Source organism: Chelonia mydas, chromosome 7, assembly GCF_015237465.2.
Source record: "Chelonia mydas isolate rCheMyd1 chromosome 7, rCheMyd1.pri.v2, whole genome shotgun sequence".
NCBI classification, from domain to species: domain Eukaryota; kingdom Metazoa; phylum Chordata; order Testudines; family Cheloniidae; genus Chelonia; species Chelonia mydas.
In genome coordinates this window covers 52,947,943-52,967,215 of record NC_057853.1, presented here as the reverse complement: position 1 = coordinate 52,967,215, position 19,273 = coordinate 52,947,943, and the positions used below count along the sequence as shown (strand labels likewise).

The window sequence follows — 19,273 nt, the reverse complement described above, 5'->3', positions numbered from 1 at the left end:
AGCACTACAGAAAACCCACATTAATGATCTCCTCCAATAGAAACCTGGATGCAATGATGGTTGCCTAGCACAATTTTGTGCAACCTCTACCTCAAAAGCTACCCCTACTAGGCAACTGATTTTGGCTCATGCCTTGGATGGTTCCAACATGTATACATGCTTCCCCATCCGCACATGGCCCAGAAGTTTCACTCAAATTCCCAGAACATCCCAGTGAAACTGTGCTCTCACCTTTCATTTTGACAGTAGGGGAATTGGGTCCAGCTGATTGCTTCCTCCATCCTCTCCAGTTCTGGCAAAGGCTCTCTGCCTCAGAGATGAAGGAACAAAGGGAGTCTTCCTCAAAGCGGTCAGAGTCTTCAAACGAAAACCTTTCCCCGTCCTCCCACTCTGCAAACATGAGTTCCATCACATCCAATAGACACGAGGAAGGAAAGGGACAGATCTGCTCACTCAGACAGATGGATGAACGTGACTCCAGGACAACTTTTATCAATAATTAAAAGTCCAGCTCCACTCAGGTCCCTGTACTACAACACCAGGGAAAAAACAAAGCAACAGCTGTCTCAAGCAGGGAGAGCAGGAAAGTGACATAAAATTAGGGAAACTCATAAAAATCCCAAAGATACCAAGTTCTTTAAAAAGTTTAAAAACTTTTATGTCCACAAAACATACTTGAACCCCAGGACTTGGTTAGTCTGTTGACTGATGCTTCCAGCCGTGACAGAGGCATGCGTCTGACAGACACAGAAAAGTTTGAAGGTTTCAGCTGCAAGTGACCTGGAGAGTCTGATGGGGGGGGGGAAAGGGGTGGTTTGTTTCTTTTAAGTTTCACTATAGATTCAGGTTTCCCTGAGATTGTGCTTTTCTCTCACAAGTGCAAAAAAAAAAATAAAAATAAAAATCTCCCCATCACAAAAAAGGTAGTGGGGGGTGGAGGTGGGACACTTCCCTGCGTTTGAATGGATGTAAAACCTCCCCTGTTCTCGTGAGGGGTCGGGATGAGGGGTGGTTCTCACGCACTGCCTAGGAGGCAGGGGGCGCGTCGCCGGTGAAGCAGCCCCAGGGCTAGCGGGAAGAGCGAAGGGAAAAGCAGCGCCCTGGGCAGGGGAAGGTTGGAGGGCTCTGCGGAGGAGCAGTGCCCGAGTCGGTGCCCGGGGGAGGAAAGGAGCCGTGTCGCTGGGGTCGGTGCCTGGGGGAGAGAGGAAAGGAGTGGTACCCCTGGTCAGTGCCCGGAGGTGGGGGGAGCGGTGCCCCCAGGGGTCAGTGGCCGAGGGGGGCTGCCCAGGCGGTGCTGGAGGGCAGGCGCGGTGCCCCGAGGGGGGAGAAGAAGCGGTGTCCAGGGGGTGGCTACCAGAGCGCTGGCAGCGTCTCCTGCCCCATGGGGCCGGCGGGCAAGTGCGGGGGCGCCGCTCCAGCGATTGGCGGACACAAACGGGGAGCTGCTGCCGCCTCCCGGGGCTGGGACCGCGCGGCTCCGGGTTGCCGGTCCCTAGCGCCCCATGGCCCCGGCTCCCCGCGCAGGCTCCGCCGCAGCCCGGTCCCGGCTCCTCTCCTGGCGCAGGCAGCGACCGGACTCCCGTCCCCGGCCGGGTAAGATGGCTCTGCGCTGCCCAGTATCACCTGCCGACCCCCGCCAGCCGGGACCCGCTTCCGCCGCGCCGCTTCCGGCTTCCGCTCGCAGCCGTCCGCCCCGCGGGACACCGCCAGTCCCAGCATGCCACGGGGCCCCCGTGCATGCTGGGACTGGCAGTCCCCACCGGCGGGAGGAAAACACCTCACCAGACATTCTGGGATGTGTAGTTCCGGGGTGGGCAGGCTCACAGTGCATGCTGGGATGTGTAGTTCCTATAGGGAGGGGGTCCTCACATGGCATGCTGGGATATGTAGTTCTTGTAGGGAGAGGGGGCGCTCCCCTACATTCTGGGATGTGTAGTTTCTGTAGGGTGGGAGGCAACGAATGGCAGCTTTCTAATCACACAAAACTGAAGGCCCTAGCCCTGCCCCTTCCCCGAGGCCTCGCCCCTGTCCTGCCCCTTCCCCAAGGCCCTGCCCCTGCTCACAACACCCCCCCAGTGGCTTGCTCTTCCCTGCCCTCACTCACTTTCACTGGGCTGGGGCAGGAGTTTGGGGTGTGGGAGAGGTGAGGGCTCTGGGGTGGGTCCAGAGATGAGGGGCTTGGGGTTCCGGAAGGGGCTCCAGGCTGGGGGGTGGGGCCGAGGGATTCAGAGTGCGGGAAGGGGCTGCAAGTTGAGGCAGGGTTTTGGGGTGCCGGAGGGGGTGAGGGCTCTGGGTTGGGAATGAGGGCTTCAGGGTGTGGGAGGCGGCAATGGGGTGAGGTTGGGGGTGCGGGCTCTAGGGTATGGGGGGGCTCAGGGCTGGGGCATGGGGTTACCTCGGGCAGCTCCTGGTCAGTGGCGCAGCAGGTTCAGCTCCTAGGCGGGGGGGAGGTGGAGGCAGGAGGCTCTGTGGCATGTGCTGCTCTCACCAACAGGCACCGCCCCCCAGCTCCCATTGGCCGGTTGCTAGCCAATAGGAGTGGGGGGCCCCCATTTAGGCTCTGGACCTGCTGGCCGCTTCCAGGGCATAGTTCAGTGCCCCAGGACAGGTAGGGACTAGCCTGCCTTAGCCCTGCAGCACCGCCAACCGGGCTTTTAACAGCCTGGTCGGCGGTGCTGACCAGAGCCGCCAGGGTCCCTTTTTGATCAGGTGTTCTGGCTGGAAACCGGACACCAGGTTACCCTACAGGAGGCGCTCACCTTGCATGCTGGGATGTGTAGTTCCTGTAGGGAGTGGGCTCTCACACAGCATGCTGGGATATGTAGTTCGGGTGGGGGGACCTCACAATGCATGCTGGGATTTGTAGTCTTCTACCAGCTAACAGTTCAGAGTGAGGGTGACCCAGAACACCCAAGGGGTGGAGGAGAGCAGGTGCAGCCCCCACCCAATACAAGCAGGGAAAGCTTATCCCCTGCAGGACACATGTGGGCAGTTCCCACTGAAGACTGTTCAGGACCAGGTGCTGGCAGAACTCCCCAAAGCACAGGGAGATGGGCACTGCTTCCTCTCCACTCCCCCACCCCTGCTGAATCCTGAGGCTTTTGCTCATCCTCACTCCTCCCACTCAGCTGCACCCCTCTAGTGATCACTTAATAAATGCCTCTCAAACCCAGCTCCTGCCAGATCTCTCTGCTGATGCTGCTTTCCCTCCTGTTATATGTACAACATTGGTGCACCTTCCCCCATCATTCTCTCCCCTTCTATCAGCTTTGGGCTTCCCTCCCCTCTTATCTTTGAATAAGGTCCCGAGTCTGGATCCTGGCACCCATTTTTGAGAGGGTCAGACTCCAGATACAGGCCCAGCCTTGAAAAATGCAACTCACCCACTTTCCTGGGATGCTTTAACTTGCATCTCCATCCAAGGCCTCTATGGGTCTTCCAGCAGCCAAGGTACAGGACACCTAGGCCTCACTGCTTTTGAAGAAGGAAGACCCTCCTCCCCAAAAGTGCAATACACTCTGGGTAGCCCCTTGCAAGCAGGCTCATGTGTACATGGGAAGATGGGGCGTAGATCCAATTCTGTGCTGGGTGGGAAAGGCCCTCTATACTGTTGGAATTCCTCAGGACAGGTAGTCGTGTTGCTGTTTTGTGAGCTCCTTTTGCTCAGGTGGCTGCTCTGACACAGTCAGTGGCTAGTACCTTACACACATGTGTTGTATCAACCAGTCAAGGTACTAACAAGCTTCAAAAGGACTTTATTTTCAAAGTGGAAACCTCTTTACCAAGCTGCTGCTGCACCCTCGGTAGCTTTCTCCCAGCCTCTCAACTCCTCCCCACTCCTTCCTGTTTCCTGTCCTTTCAGACTCCCAGCAGCCAGTGCTCCCAATTCTAATAATTACAAGCAGCATCTAAACACCACATTCCCTCCTCTCTTAAGAAACTCTCCCAATTAAAATAAACATTGTTGTTCTAACCACAGGAACAAATATGAAACAAGACACTATACTGTTGGCAGAAATATTACACTGAAAACACTGTAGATACTACATAACACAGTCTCTAATCCAGACAGGCGGTCGTCTAGGTCTGACAGGCCATCTCTCAAGTCCCGGTTCCAGTGCAATGTCTTGTTGTGTTGGTACTACGGTGAAGTCATCCAGTGCAGACTGGGTGTTGGCATAGTCTCCCCTTTGTGCGTAGGCAGGTGCAAGATAAGAAGCATTCCATACCGCCCATCAGAAAGTCTATAGGTGTAAGGTCCCTTCTTCTCTATGATTTTAAGAGGAGCTGTGAATTTACGATCCCCTTTGCGTAAAATTCCAGGTTTTCATATTCTAACGAAGGAACCACGCTCAAACTTTGGTTCCTTAGCACCCCGCCACTTGTTTGTGAAAGCCTTAGACTTTGCTTGGTTCTGTTCAACTGCTTTTCTCACCTCATCCTCATTTGCGGCATGACGTTGTGCCTTTAACAATCCAGCAATGTTCAGTTTACTATTCATCTGTTTCCCATGCAGTAACTCTGTGGCTGATCTTTGCATTGTGGCATGTCGTGTAGCCCGGTATGCTTGCAAGAAATCAGTAGTGAATGGTATCCACAATCACCCTTCTAGTTTAGCCATTTGCATACCCTCTTTCAAACTTCTGTTAAACCGTGTGATTTCCCCATTGGCTTGAGGGTAATATAGGGATGACCTTCTGTGTAAAATGTTCCTCTGTGCTAGAAAAGTTTCAAACTCCAGGGAAGTAAATTGACTACCATTATCTGAAACCAGTTCTTTGGGGTTACCTTCCCTGCTAAAAACTGAAGAGAGGAACTTAATTACTGTAACAGAAGAGATTTGCGATGTAAACACTACCTCAGGCCATTTACTGAAATAGTCTATTAAAGTGATGGCATAATGACAGTCACTTGGAGCAGTATCAAAGGGTCCTACAATGTCAATCACCACTTTTTTCCATGCAGATTCAGGAAGAGGAACAGGCTGTAATGGAGGGGTACATGTCACTGCTGTCTTATCATGCATTTGGCAAATGACACAGGATTTTATGAGTGCTTCAGTTTGAGAGTCCATCCCTGGCCACCAATACAGATCCCATAGTCGTTATTTGGTTCCGACAATTCCTTGATGAGTATCGTGTGCCAGATGTATGAGTTTTGACTGTAATTCTTCTGGCACAAGGAGCCAGTGCGTGCCTCGTAGCACACAGCCATCAAACAAAGAAAGTTCATCCCAAACTCTAAAATAAGGCAGCAAAACTGGGTCAAGGTTTTTAGGGTGACTGGGCCATCTCTTCGTCAGAAATTCCCATAGTTTTTGTTGAATTGGACACGCTGAACAAGTAGCTTGAAATTGTTCTCTTGTAACTGCAGTGAGAGTGCTTGTAATAAGCACAACTACTACATCCTCATTCTCCGGTGGACCATCTGGTGAAGGCAAAGGCAGGCGAGAAAGGTAATCAGCTACCACATTTTGGTTTCCAGGCTTATATTCCAGTTCATATATTGCAGACCATCGAGCAATACGGTATCCTGCTCTTCCCAGTCCTTTTGTGGTGAGCAACGTCATCAAAGGGCTGTGGTCTGTGTGCAACTTGAATGTGCGGCCCCACAGGTAAGTTCTCCATTTTTCAGTAGCCCAGACACAAGCAACTGCTTCTTTTTCGACTGTAGAATATTTTCTCTCAGCATTACTTAGTGTCCTTGAAGCAAATGCAACAGTCCTCTCTGTGTTGTCCTCATGCAGTTGTGTGAGAACAGCCCCAAATCCATAATCAGAAGCATCAGTAGTTACAATTGTGGGCAACGCAGGACGGAATAGTGCAAGTACTGGACTATGTACAATCAAGTCTTTCACTGTTTTAAAACTAGTTTGTGCATCCGTTGTCCACTCTAAGGTTGAATTTCTCCGTAGTAATTCCCGTAACGGTTCAATGACAGAAGCATAATTGGGAAGGAGGTAAGACCCAAGAAGGAACGTAAGGTTTGCAAATCGGTTGGACGAGGAGCATTTGAAATTGCCAGTATATGATCTGGATCAGGTTTTAGTCCAGCCTGTGAAATTGTATGCCCCAGAAAGGAGAGTTCAGTTTTGCCTAAATTTGCATTTGGACCTATTGAGCTGGAGGCCTGCTGTGCTGATGCAGTTTAGTACATACTGCAGGTTATTGTCATGCTCCTCAGAAGTATTTCCAAACATGATAATATCATCCAGATAGCACTGAACTCCATGTTGATTCTTCAGAATCAATTATATCATTTTTGAAAGGCACTTGGGGCAGATGCGAGACCATATGGAACACGTTTAAAACGAAATAGTCCCTCATGTGTACTAACTGCTGTGAGGTCTTTGCTATCTTCATGCAACATAACCTGGTGGTATGTGCTCTGCAAATCAAGAGTAGAAAACATCTTTGCTCCACGGAGTTCTGCAAATACTTCTATGTGAGGAAGAGGATGGCTGTCAATCACAATAGCTTTATTTGGCTCCCTTAAGTCCACACAAAGGCGAATGCCTCCACCCTTCTTCTGCATCACTACTATAGGTGAAACCCATTCCAAGAAGTTAATCTCTTCAATAATGTCCTCTTGAACAAGTTTTCTAAGTTCCTCTGAAACAGCTTCCCTGACTGAAAACGGTAAGCGCCGTAACTTCTGTCATACAGGCATCACATTATTCCTCATTTTAACTTTATGCAGAAACCCATAAGCACAGCCGAGTTTCTCCTCAACCTAGTGTGTTGAGCTCAGCCGAAACTGGTGTGTGTACCGCAAAAGTGCTTTGCTGAGGAAGATCAATTTGTCCATTAACTACCCAGAGATTTAAAGCAGCCAATAAATCTCTGCCAAGGATAGGAGTGCCTTTGTGGACAATGTAGAACTCTGCAGTTACACAGCAATCACCAAAAGTAACTATAACTGGTAGGGAGCCATGTACTGGAATATGGTTTTTCAAATAGCACACCAAGTGAAGTTTGGGTTCAGTAAGAGGCACATCTTTAAAGTAATGCAAATAGATGGAATCGGGTAGTATAGATACTGCTGAGCCAGTGTCCAACATTAGCTGAATAGAGTGTGGTTTGCCTGAGGGTATGGCGGAAACTTTTACAGTGCACTTTATCTGTTCTGGAATATGTGCAGTAGTGATTTTGTCCACGCTCAGCACAGTAACATCTGGTATTGTAACTGCATGCACCTGTTGATTGAACTGGCTGCAGCGACATACTTTAGCAAAATGCCCAATCTTTTTGCAGTGATTGCACTGAGCTACTTTTGCCGGACATCCTGTGTAGCTTGCAAGGTGTTGTGGGGATCCACAGCGAAAACATGCTTTTACTGTATTTTGAAATTGCTGATTTGGTGGTTTTTCATTAGTTTTCCTCTTGCAATTGTGTGTCTGCAGTGGTAGTGAACTTTTCTGCAAAGCAGTGACAGCCTGGACTGTGCCTCCCATATCCATGCTCATTATTTTGGCTTCAGCTGTAGCTGACTCAATCTGAGTAGCAATGGTTATTGCTTTTTCTAGTGTAAGTTGTGGTTCTAGAAGTAAGTGTTCTCTTACATGAAACATGGTTGTTTTCTCAATGAGCTGGTCTCTAATCAACTTATCTGCCATATTCCCAAAGTCACAAATTACAATCAGACTCCTTAGGGAAACAATATAGTGCATTATAGTTTCCCCTCGTTTCTGCTCACACTGGCGAAATCTGTAGCGATTAGCTACTACATTCACTTTTGGCACAAAAAAATTCTTTAATCCAGTGAGCGCAGTCTCATATTTATCATCTGCAAGGGGAAAAGTGTAAAATATACACTGCCCTTCTGCTCCAAGGCAGTGGATTAGCAGAGCACGCTTTCTTACTTCAGAAATCTCTGTAGTACTGATTGCAAGCAGATAAGTCTCAAACATATGGATCCAGGTAATAAAAGCATTTGGAGGCTCACCTGGGCTTTGCAGAAAGGGTGCTGGTGGGTTCAGAGGCAGAAGATCCATCCTCGTTACCAAAATGTTGTATCAACCAGGCAAGGTACTAACAAGCTTCAGCAGGACTTTATTTTCAAAGTGGAAACCTCTTTACCAAGCTGCTGCTGCACCCTCTGTAGCTTTCTCCTAGCCTCTCAACTCCTCACCCCTCCTTCCTGTTTCCTGTCCTTTCAGACTCCCAACAGCCAGTGCTCCCAATTCTAATAATTACAAGCAACATCTAAACACCACAACATGCATTTGAAACTGATTGCCAGTAGGCAGGGATGCTGCACAAAACAGCAGGGTTAGCCAAAAGTCTTGTTACAAAAAGCGTGTGGGAATTTTAACACCTTTTGGAATGTCTGTCTAAGATTACTCTAAAAGTAAACGTATCCAATACTCTCCTTTTGCATAGCTGGCCTCTGTCCATAGCACATATGTAGCAGAGCAGAGCACCAAGCTAAGCAAACAATTCCAAAACAGAGACAGGGAATCAAGCACTCTTTGTAGGGATAAAGTATCTTTTTGAAAGGTAATTCTACTCTGAGAAACACTATTCAAAAAAACACCCTTTGTTCAGCAGATCTGCTCGGGCATGTATCAGTCAATCAGTATCAATCACTTGAGTGACTAAAATAAACTTTTACTTCTTTTTACTCCATTAACCCTGGAGAGCCAACGTAACCAAGAGGAAGTGACCTGGATTCTATTCCTTCTTGTGCATCAATGGAATTGTTTATCAGTTATGCTGTGCAAATCCACTGAACACAATGGAGCTGCACACATGCTACTGAAAGCAGAATTTGGCTCATAACATCTATTACTGGTGATGCTGCATGAAACAGGAATAACTTAACTTCACTCTCATTTGATCTGAAGTCCTTGACACAGAACAAGCAAAGAACCTCACAATGAAATTTTAACTTTAAAAGTACATGTTTTTAACTGGGGAAGAAAGTCTATGGGAAAAGAAGAGAACACAAAGGAAATAAGATGAGGGGAATTCCTGCATGAATATTATGTCTGGAATAATATTTAGTGGAAGGAGTCATGTTCAGCAGTCCGAATAAAACTATAAAGCCCATTCTGCTTACCTCAGACCAAGAAAGAATCTTCTTGCGCTAACAAAGCTTGGAGGAAGCTAGGCCTGTGGGGGGGTGGGGGGGTAAAATGGGTTTAGATATTCTGAGTAACACTAATATTAGGAAGGAGGAGCCACCGCCCATTCCATTTATATAAGGAGACATCTAAAGTGGAGCTAGATACATTGCTCCGCCCAGAACACAGGTGATCCCACCGACTGCTGGACAAAAGGTATAAATAAAAGGGAGCTGGGAGAATTATGGTTTTGTGAGGGAAGACCTAGAAAAATCACACTGCTAATATAGTAAAAGAGCACTGCCTCTATATAAGCCTTTTCCCCCTGTTATCCCAGTGTTGAAAGGGCTTGTTTTTACATTGTTTGTCTGAGATTATTTTATAGCCAATGTGTGAATTTGGGGAATGGTCAGTACTAAGTCTTTTCTCTGGACTAGAATAAATGAATGTCTACCAAACTCAGGCAGTGTGTGCATTGCTCTTTTTATGGCTGGAAAGCTGGGGGTGGGGAAAGATAAGAGTCTAGGGGGAAAGGAACTAAGGAGATAAAGACAGAAGTAATGAGAAACAGTGGTGCTGGGAGAGAGGATGTAAACCTCTTTAAAGGGAGCAAAGCTACTTGGTTTAGAAACTCTCAGAATTTGTCTAATCTTAGGGTATGTCTACACTACGGAATAAGGTCGAATTTATAGAAGTCGGTTTTTTAGAAATCGGTTTTATATATTCGAGTGTGTGTGTCCCCACAGAAGTGCATTAAGTGCATTAATTCGACGGAGTGCTTCCACAGTACCGAGGCTAGAGTCGACTTCCGGAGCGTTGCACTGTGGGTAGCTATCCCACAGTTCCCGCAGTCTCCGCTGCCCATTGGAATTCTGGGTTGAGATCCCAATGCCTGATGGGGCTGAAACATTGTTGCGGGTGGTTCTGGGTACATATCGTCAGTCCCCCCTTCCCTCCCTCCCTCCGTGAAAGCAAGGGCAGACAATCGTTTCGCGCCTTTTTTCCTGAGTTACCTGTGCGGACGCCATACCACTGCAAGCATGGAGCCCGCTCAGGTAACCGTCACCGTATGTCTCCTGGGTGCTGGCAGACGTGGTTCTGCATTGCTACACAGTAGCAGCAACCCCTTGCCTTCTGGCAGCAGACAGTACAATACGACTGGTAGCCGTCCTCGTCATGTCCGAGGTGCTCCTGGCCACGTCGGCTGGGAGCGCCTGGGCAGACATGGGCTCAGGGACTAAATTTTTGGTGACTTGACCAGGTCATTCTCTTAAGTCCGGCAGTCAGTCCTATTGAACCATCTTATGGTGAGCAGGTAGGCAATATGTCCTTCTGCACCGTCTGCTGCCAGCCAAAGATGTAAAAGATAGATGGAGTGGATCAAAACAAGAAATAGACCAGATTTGTTTTGTACTCATTTGCCTCCTCTCCTGTCTAGGGGACTCATTCCTCTAGGTCACACTGCAGTCATTCACAGAGAAGGTGCAGCGAGCTAAATCTAGCCATGTATCAATCAGAGGCCACGCTAACCTCCTTGTTCCAATAAGAACAATAACTTAGGTGCACCATTTCTTATTGGAACCCTCCGTGAAGTCAACCCTGTAAGCCGTGTCCTCAGTCGCCCCTCCCTGCGTCAGAGCAACGGCAAATAATTGTGCATCTGAGTTGAGAGTGCTGTCCAGAGCAGTCACAATGGAGCACTCTGATTGGGCTAAAACATTGTCGCGGGTGGTTCTGGGTACATATTGTCCGGCCCCCGTTCCCTCCCTCCCTCCGTGAAGGCAAGGGCAGACTATCGTTTCGCGCCTTTTTTCCTGAGTTACCTGTGCGGACGCCATACCACTGCAAGCATGGAGCCCGCTCAGGTAACCGTCACCGTATGTCTCCTGGGTGCTGGAAGACGCGGTACAGCATTGCTACACAGTAGCAGCAACCCATTGCCTTCTGGCAGCAGACGGTGCAGTATGACTGTTACCCGTCCTCGTCGTGTCCGAGGTGCTCCTGGCCACGTCGGCTGGGAGCGCCTGGGCAGACATGGGCGCAGGGACTAAATTTTTGGTGACTTGACCAGGTCATTCTCTTTAGTCCTGCAGTCAGTCCTATTGAACCGTCTTATGGTGATCAGGCAGGCAATACGGATTGCTAGCAGTCGTATTGTACCGTCTTCTGCCGGGCAGGCAAGAGATGACGATGGCTAGCAATCGTATTGTACCATCTTCTGCCAGGCAGGCAAGAGATGAGGATGGCTAGCAGTCATATTGCACCATCTTCTGCCAGGCAGGCAAGAGATGAGGATGGCTAGCAGTCGTACTGTACCATCTTCTGCCGAGCAGCCATGAGATGTGGATGGCATGCAGTCCTTCTGCACCGTCTGCTGCCAGCCAAAGATGTAAAAGATAGATGGAGTGGATCGAAACAAGAAATAGACCAGATTTGTTTTGTACTCATTTGCCTCTTCCCCTGTCTAGGGGACTCATTCCTCTAGGTCACACTGCAGTCACTCACAGAGAAGGTGCAGCGAGCTAAATCTAGCCATGGATCAATCAGAGGCCACGCTAACCTCCTTGTTCCAATAAGAACAGTAACTTAGGTGCACCATTTCTTATTGGAACCCTCCATGAACTCCTGCCTGAACTACTCCTTGATTTAAAGCCACCCCCTTTGTGGATTTTAGCTCCCTGAAGCCAACCCTGTAAGCCGTGTCGTCAGTCGCCCCTCCCTCCGTCAGAGCAATGGCAGACAATCATTCCGCGCCTTTTTTCTGTGCGGACGCCATACCAAGGCAAGCATGGAGTCCGCTCAGCTCACTTTGGCAATTAGGAGCACATTAAACACCACACGCATTATCCAGCAGTATATGCAGCACCAGAACCTGGCAAAGCGCTACCGGGCGAGGAGGCGACGTCAGCGCGGTCACGTGAGTGATCAGGACATGGAAACAGATTTCTCTGAAAGCATGGGCCCTGCCAATGCATGCATCATGGTGCTAATGGGGCAGGCTCATGCTGTGGAACGCCGATTCTGGGCTCGGGAAACAAGCACAGACTGGTGGGACCGCATAGTGTTGCAGGTCTGGGACGATTCCCAGTGGCTGCGAAACTTTCGCATGCGTAAGGGCACTTTCATGGAACTCTGTGACTTGCTTTCCCCTGCCCTGAAGCGCATGAATACCAAGATGAGAGCAGCCCTCACAGTTGAGAAGCGAGTGGCGATAGCCCTGTGGAAGCTTGCAACGCCAGACAGCTACCGGTCAGTTGGGAATCAATTTGGAGTGGGCAAATCTACTGTTGGGGCTGCTGTGATGCAAGTAGCCCACGCAATCAAAGATCTGCTGATATCAAGGGTAGTGACCCTGGGAAATGTGCAGGTCATAGTGGATGGCTTTGCTGCAATGGGATTCCCTAACTGTGGTGGGGCCATAGACGGAACCCATATCCCTATCTTGGCACCGGAGCACCAAGCCGGCGAGTACATAAACCGCAAGGGGTACTTTTCAATAGTGCTGCAAGCTCTGGTGGATCACAAGGGACGTTTCACCAACATCAACGTGGGATGGCCGGGAAAGGTACATGACGCTCTCATCGTCAGGAACTCTGGTCTGTTTCAAAAGCTGCAAGAAGGGACTTTATTCCCAGACCAGAAAATAACTGTTGGGGATGTTGAAATGCCTATATGTATCCTTGGGGACCCAGCCTACCCCTTAATGCCATGGCTCATGAAGCCATACACAGGCAGCCTGGACAGTAGTCAGGAGCTGTTCAACTACAGGCTGAGCAAGTGCAGAATGGTGGTAGAATGTGCATTTGGACGTTTAAAGGCACGCTGGCGCAGTTTACTGACTCGCTTAGACCTCAGCGAAACCAATATTCCCACTGTTATTACTGCTTGCTGTGTGCTCCACAAAATCTGTGAGAGTAAGGGGGAGACGTTTATGGCGGGGTGGGAGGTTGAGGCAAATCGCCTGGCTGCTGGTTATGTGCAGCCAGACACCAGGGCGGTTAGAAGAGCACAGGAGGGCGCGGTACGCATCAGAGAGGCTTTGAAAACCAGTTTCGTGACTGGCCAGGCTACGGTGTGAAAGTTCTGTTTGTTTCTCCTTGATGAAACCCCCCGCCCCTTGGTTCACTCTACTTCCCTGTAAGCTAACCACCCTCCCCTCCTCCCTTCGATCACCGCTTGCAAAGGCAATAAAGTCATTGTTGCTTCACATTCATGCATTCTTCATTCATTCATCACACAAACAGGGGGATGACTACCAAGGTAGCCCAGGAGGGGTGGTGGAGCAGGGAAGGAAAATGCCACACAGCACTTTAAAAGTTTACAACTTTAAAATTTATTGAATGACAGCCTTCTTTTTTTTGGGCAATCCTCTGTGGTGGAGTGGCTGGTTGGCCGGAGGCCCCCCCACCGCGTTCTTGGGCGTCTGGGTGTGGAGGCTATGGAACTTGGGGAGGAGGGCGGTTGGTTACACAGGGGCTGTAGTGGCAGTCTGTTCTCCAGCTGCCTTTGCTGCAGCTCAACCATACACTGGAGCATACTGGTTTGGTCCTCCAGCAGCCTCAGCATTGAATCCTGCCTCCTCTCATCACGCTGCTGCCACATTCGAGCTTCAGCCCTCTCTTCAGCCCGCCACTTACTCTCTTCAGCCCGCCACCTCTCCTCCCGGTCATTTTGTGCTTTCCTGCACTCTGACATTATTTGCCTCCACGCATTTGTCTGTGCTCTGTCAGTGTGGGAGGACAGCATCAGCTCGGAGAACATTTCATCTCGAGTGCGTTTTTTTGTCTTTCTAATCTTCACTAGCCTCTGGGAAGGAGAAGATCCTGTGATCATTGAAACACATGCAGCTGGTGGAGAAAAAAAAAGGGACAGCGGTATTTAAAAAGACACATTTTATAAAACAGTGGCTACACTCTTTCAGGGTAAACCTTGCTGTTAACATTACATACATAGCACATGTGCTTTCGTTACAAGGTCGCATTTTGCCTCCCCCCACCGCGTGGCTACCCCCTCAACCCTCCCCCCTCCCCCTTCCCCATGGCTAACAGCGGGGAACATTTCTGTTCAGCCGCAGGCAAACAGCCCAGCAGGAATGGGCTCCTCTGAGTGTCCCCTGAAGAAAAGCACCCTATTTCAACCAGGTGACCATGGATTATATCTCACTCTCCTGAGGATAACACAGAGAGATAAAGAACGGATGTTGCTTGAACGCCAGCAAACATACACTGCAATGCTTTGTTGTACAATGATTCCCGAGTACGTGTTACTGGCCTGGAGTGGTAAAGTGTCCTACCATGAAGGACGCAATAAGTCTGCCCTCACCAGAAACCTTTTGCAAAGGCTTTGGGAGTATATCCAGGAGAGCCGCGAATGCCAGGGCAAAGTAATCCTTTCACATGCTTGCTTTTAAACCATGTATAGTATTTTAAAAGGTACACTCACCGGAGGTCCCTTCTCCACCTGCTGGGTCCAGGAGGCAGCCTTGGGTGGGTTCGGGGGGTACTGGCTCCAGGTCCAGGGTGAGAAACAGTTCCTGGCTGTCGGGAAAACCGGTTTCTCCGCTTGCTTGCTGTGAGCTATCTACAACCTCCTCATCATCATCATCTTCTTCGTCCCCAAAACCTGCTTCTGTATTGCCTCCATCTCCATTGAAGGAGTCAAACAACACGGCTGGGGTAGTGGTGGCTGAACCCCCTAAAATGGCATGCAGCTCATCATAGAAGCGGCATGTTTGGGGCTCTGACCCGGAGCGGCCGTTCGCCTCTCTGGTTTTCTGGTAGGCTTGCCTCAGCTCCTTCAGTTTCACGCGGCACTGCTTCGGGTCCCTGTTATGGCCTCTGTCCTTCATGCCCTGGGAGATTTTGAAAAAGGTTTTGGCATTTCGAAAACTGGAACGGAGTTCTGATAGCACGGATTCCTCTCCCCATACAGCGATCAGATCCCGTACCTCCCATTCGGTCCATGCTGGAGCTCTTTTGCGATTCTGAGACTCCATCATGGTCACCTCTGCTGATGAGCTCTGCATGGTCACCTGCAGCTTGCCACGCTGGCCAAACAGGAAATGAGATTCAAAAGTTCGCGGTTCTTTTCCTGTCTACCTGGCCAGTGCATCTGAGTTGAGAGTGCTGTCCAGAGCGGTCAAAATGGAGCACTCTGGGATAGCTCCCGGAGGCCAATACCGTCGAATTTTGTCCACAGTACCCCAAATTCGACCCGGCAAGGCCGATTTAAGCGCTAATCCACTTGTCAGGGGTGGAGTAAGGAAATCGATTTTAAGAGCCCTTTAAGTCGAAATAAATGGCTTCATCGTGTGGACAGGTACAGGTTTACATCGATTTAACGCTGCTAAATTCGACCTAAAGTCCTAGTGTAGACCAGGGCTTACACATTAACTTAGCGTGCAGGCCTTGATCGGCAAGCAATACCTTAACATTGCTATTTTATGTATCTGTGATTTCAAGGGGAACTACTCTTGTGGCTAAAGGCTACACGATCTATCTAGGTTCCTATGGTACCTATCGCCATAGCATTTAAGATCCTGAACTTGCAAACATATGCTTAACTTATACATGTACGTAGTTCACCTGAGTGCAGTAGGACTACTCATATGTATGTAAATGTCTGCAGCGGTGGGGGCCATGGGGCATAAGTCTAGTATCATTCCCTTACTCTATTTCTGAGTCCAAAGTACTGGCAATGGGGGGAGGTTGCTGTCCAGCCAGTAAAGAAAAGAAATACTTCATCAGCTCTAAAGTCAATTAAGACGACCCTGTCCAGGATTTCATGCAACCTAATGTGGTGTTGTGTTCTAAAAAATCTGAACAATTCTTCTGGACTGTCTTCATAAGAAGGTCTCTCCGATGATGGCTGGGTATATAGGGAATTTATTTATTTAATGTTCTTTTACATAGACTTTTACTATATAATGCCCTGTCAGTTTATTCCTTTAATATGGTTGTTTTGCTTTTGTCAGGGATTCCTGTTAAAGCCCCTATCTTGCGATACTTGAACACATGCTTAACTTCAAGTACATATATATCCTTGTTGATCTCAAAGGGAGTTCTTATGTGCTTAAACTAAAGCAGCTCATACATAAAGGTGTGTAGGATGGGGGTCCGAGTGTGTTTCTGGAGGATAGAAATCCATCTTTTTTAAATAAACATTCCTTTAGAAAAGATTCTCTGGTAGATTTTTTACAATAATTTTATTCAACCAATTCAAAATCTCCAATATGCAGAGACTTTTCCTGTTTTCTTGCTCGTAAAAGAGATACTATTAATTAACAATGGCTGCTGTAATTACTCTTTGTGCTAATAACATAGTCAGACAATTGGGTAATTACTGTGCTTGGTCCCTTGTATAGTGTTGAGGGGAGGATAGAGAAGGCTGCTTTTAACTAAACACAAGGGCCTGGATCCCCAGTTGGAGTAAACAGCTGTGGCTTACTGACTTCTAGGAAGCTGTGCCAACATACACCAGCTGAAAATCTGGCCTAGAGCAGTGCTTAATGTATGCCAGGGCTTGGCAGTTCAGAGCCTTGGCACCTCTGGTGCTTGCTGCATCAGTTATGAATGTAAAATAATTGCTTGAGCCCCGGCATCTTTCATTACAAATTAGGCACTGCCTGTGAGCTTTAATACAATGAATTAGGTTTCTTTGCTAGCTTGCAAAGCAGAACTTGATGCGGGCATCCAAGGTCACTGAACAATGTGAGAAGAAAAGGATTCTCCTGCTGGAAGGAGAGTGTAGTGTCTCAATGACTGTAGCCTGTGAGCAGCCAGAGAACTGAGGTCCATTATACTTCCATTTTTCTTCTTTCTCTCACATCTTTCACTGGGAGCCATATTCTACCACCATTGTAGTTAGCAGGTTCATAGGATGATTTTCCTGACCACTGTGGATTTGGTATTACTTGATAAACTATGCATACCCAAATCCCTTGGTTAGAAAATAGTAAGTTATCTAACATGAATCCCTATTCCTATAGTTCAAGGAAACAACCTTCTTATTTTAGCAACAACTGTGTTTAAGTAGAACAATTTTGTTAACTATCCCCCAGTGAGGCTCAAGAAAGCTTAAGGTCAAGGAAGTCTCCCTACCAGGACCTCACAGCTAGAATTTACTTCTGTTAGAATTCAGAGTAGCAGCCGTGTTAGTCTGTATTCACAAAAAGAAAAGGAGTACTTGTGGCACCTTAGAGACTAGCAAATTTATTAGCGCATAAGCTTTCGTGAGCTATAGCTCACTTCATCGGATGCATTCAGTGAAAAATCCCCCAATGAGGCTCAAGAAAGCTTAAATCCACTGAATGCATCTGATGAAGTGAGCTGTCGCTCACAAAAGCTTATGCTCTAATAAATTTGTTAGTCTCTAAGGTGCCACAAGTACTCCTTTTCTTTCTGTCAGAAGTACATTTAAGCCTGAACTACGTTGGGGAGGCACTGTCTGATACAGTAATGACCAGTTAATAAAGTAATCTTTATTAACTGCTAGAACTTGCTTTCATCCCACTCAGAAAGCTTTCTTCTGGAGTTTAAAATAGCAGCACTCTGTGGTCATGGTGTCTGCCCCAGGTACTAGGGTAAATGTATTACATTTTAAATAGCTGAGATTAAAAGCTATCCAGCTACTACAGAGATAGGATCCTTATCAATACACCCAACAATAGGCATGATCATAGACAGCATTGCTTTGAACCTACTGTGACTTAAAAGATCATGGGGATCTGAAGAAATAAAGTTCAAAGTTGAAACTTTAAAGTCAGTCTGGGGGATTGCATCTGCTCTGAAAAATCTCTACTCAAGATATTTGTTCTAATGCAGGTGGGAAGAGACATACTTTTATGGCAATATGAATAGAAAACAACCCTAAGGGTGGGATTCTGTGGTCTGACATGGGGCCTTGATATTAAGGTGTATTAAAAGCAATTGCTTAAATAGGTGGGCGTTGAAAAGAAGAGTAGCCCCTACATAGATTTCCCCTCATATCTCCAGGACATCTCAAGTGGAAGTTGTGGGACTGTTGTGTGAAGTGATGTTTTGTGGCTTTCACAGAAACATTAGGGTGTTGATAGCATGGAAGATGCAAGGAAAGTCATTAGGCAAGCGGCATGTGGCCAGAGATCTGGAAAAGCATTTCAACAGACAAGAAATGTGCTGCTTCAAGCTGGTACAACCCATCCAGAGTGTGTGGCTTTCTCCTCTGACCAGCATGCAGGGGAGTACAGGTGTGATTATGAACCCCCACTGTAATAAAGAAGCTCCTTTGTGTTAATTTTTCCAGCTATGTGCATTGCATGAGGCATGGGCATATTTTCCTATCAAGTTCTCCCCATAGACAAAGGGTAAAGTTATTCTTGAGGACAGCATGAGAAACTACATCTGACAGTTTCAACACTTCTCTGCAAGTCAGGAGAAAATTCAACAAAGAGCCCTGCAGAAATTACTCAATAGTCAGTGAGCTTTTCTTCCTTAGGATGCTGTGCATGACAGTACCACAGTATTTAAGAAGGGGAAAGAAAGAGAATTAGACAAATCTTATTCTTCCTCCTTATACTTGCTCTTCCAAATTCAGCATCTGCAAGTTGGGGAAAACTGATCTTGCACCTGCTCTATTTCCTGTTCTAAACTGTTGCTGTGCACTATCAAACATTGCACGTTCCACCCCAGAAATGGCTGCATTTCAGTGGTGGGTGAGGGATATAATGGATAGAACTTGTAAAGAGTTTTCATTTTCCAGTGGTATGGAAAGCACTGTGCAAATGTAAGATTTATCCTTTCTGAGTCTGCTAGACAAACTCAATAGCAAGAACAGCTGAGCTGGGGATTTCATATCCTGCAACAATGAGGTTCTCCCAGCTGGGATATCGAAGGTCTGATTTTAACTGGACTTAATTTCCCTCTCACACATTGCGTAGTCTCTAAAGGTGACCTGCAAAGGAGAACAAATGGGATGGGTCTTTGCTTTGTGCTGTGCATTTGAAAGGTCTGTTTATTAAATTTAAAACTGCTATTTCTCATGCAAACTGTATTATTCTTCCATTATCTGTGGCATTTTTAGGTTCTCAAATCCTTTTTTTTTCCTGTTTCTGTAGGAGTTCTGAGGGAGAATAGTTTATTGCAGAAATTTAAAAATATCGTTATCTAAATCACTTATTTTTATTGTCTGCCATTACAAGTATGGGTAAAGCAGACAGGGCTTTAGTGGAAT

General features: G+C 47.7%; 1 protein-coding gene across 3 annotated transcripts in view; it reads right to left on the bottom strand.

Annotated features, from left to right (window-relative positions):
* ZSWIM8 (zinc finger SWIM-type containing 8) overlaps positions 1-1,723 on the bottom strand; it is a 138,833-nt gene extending 137,110 nt beyond the window's left edge. For 2 of the 3 annotated variants that reach the window (XM_027829784.3, XM_037903658.2), the window contains exon 1: positions 232-1,722. In XM_027829784.3, the coding sequence (XP_027685585.2) occupies positions 232-409 (178 nt within the window). In that variant the 5' untranslated portion in view covers positions 410-1,722. Of the gene's footprint in view, positions 1-231 lie in introns of all 3 variants that reach the window. The other variant, XM_037903657.2, reaches the window with a different exon arrangement.
* Positions 1,724-19,273: the final 17,550 nt, after the last annotated feature.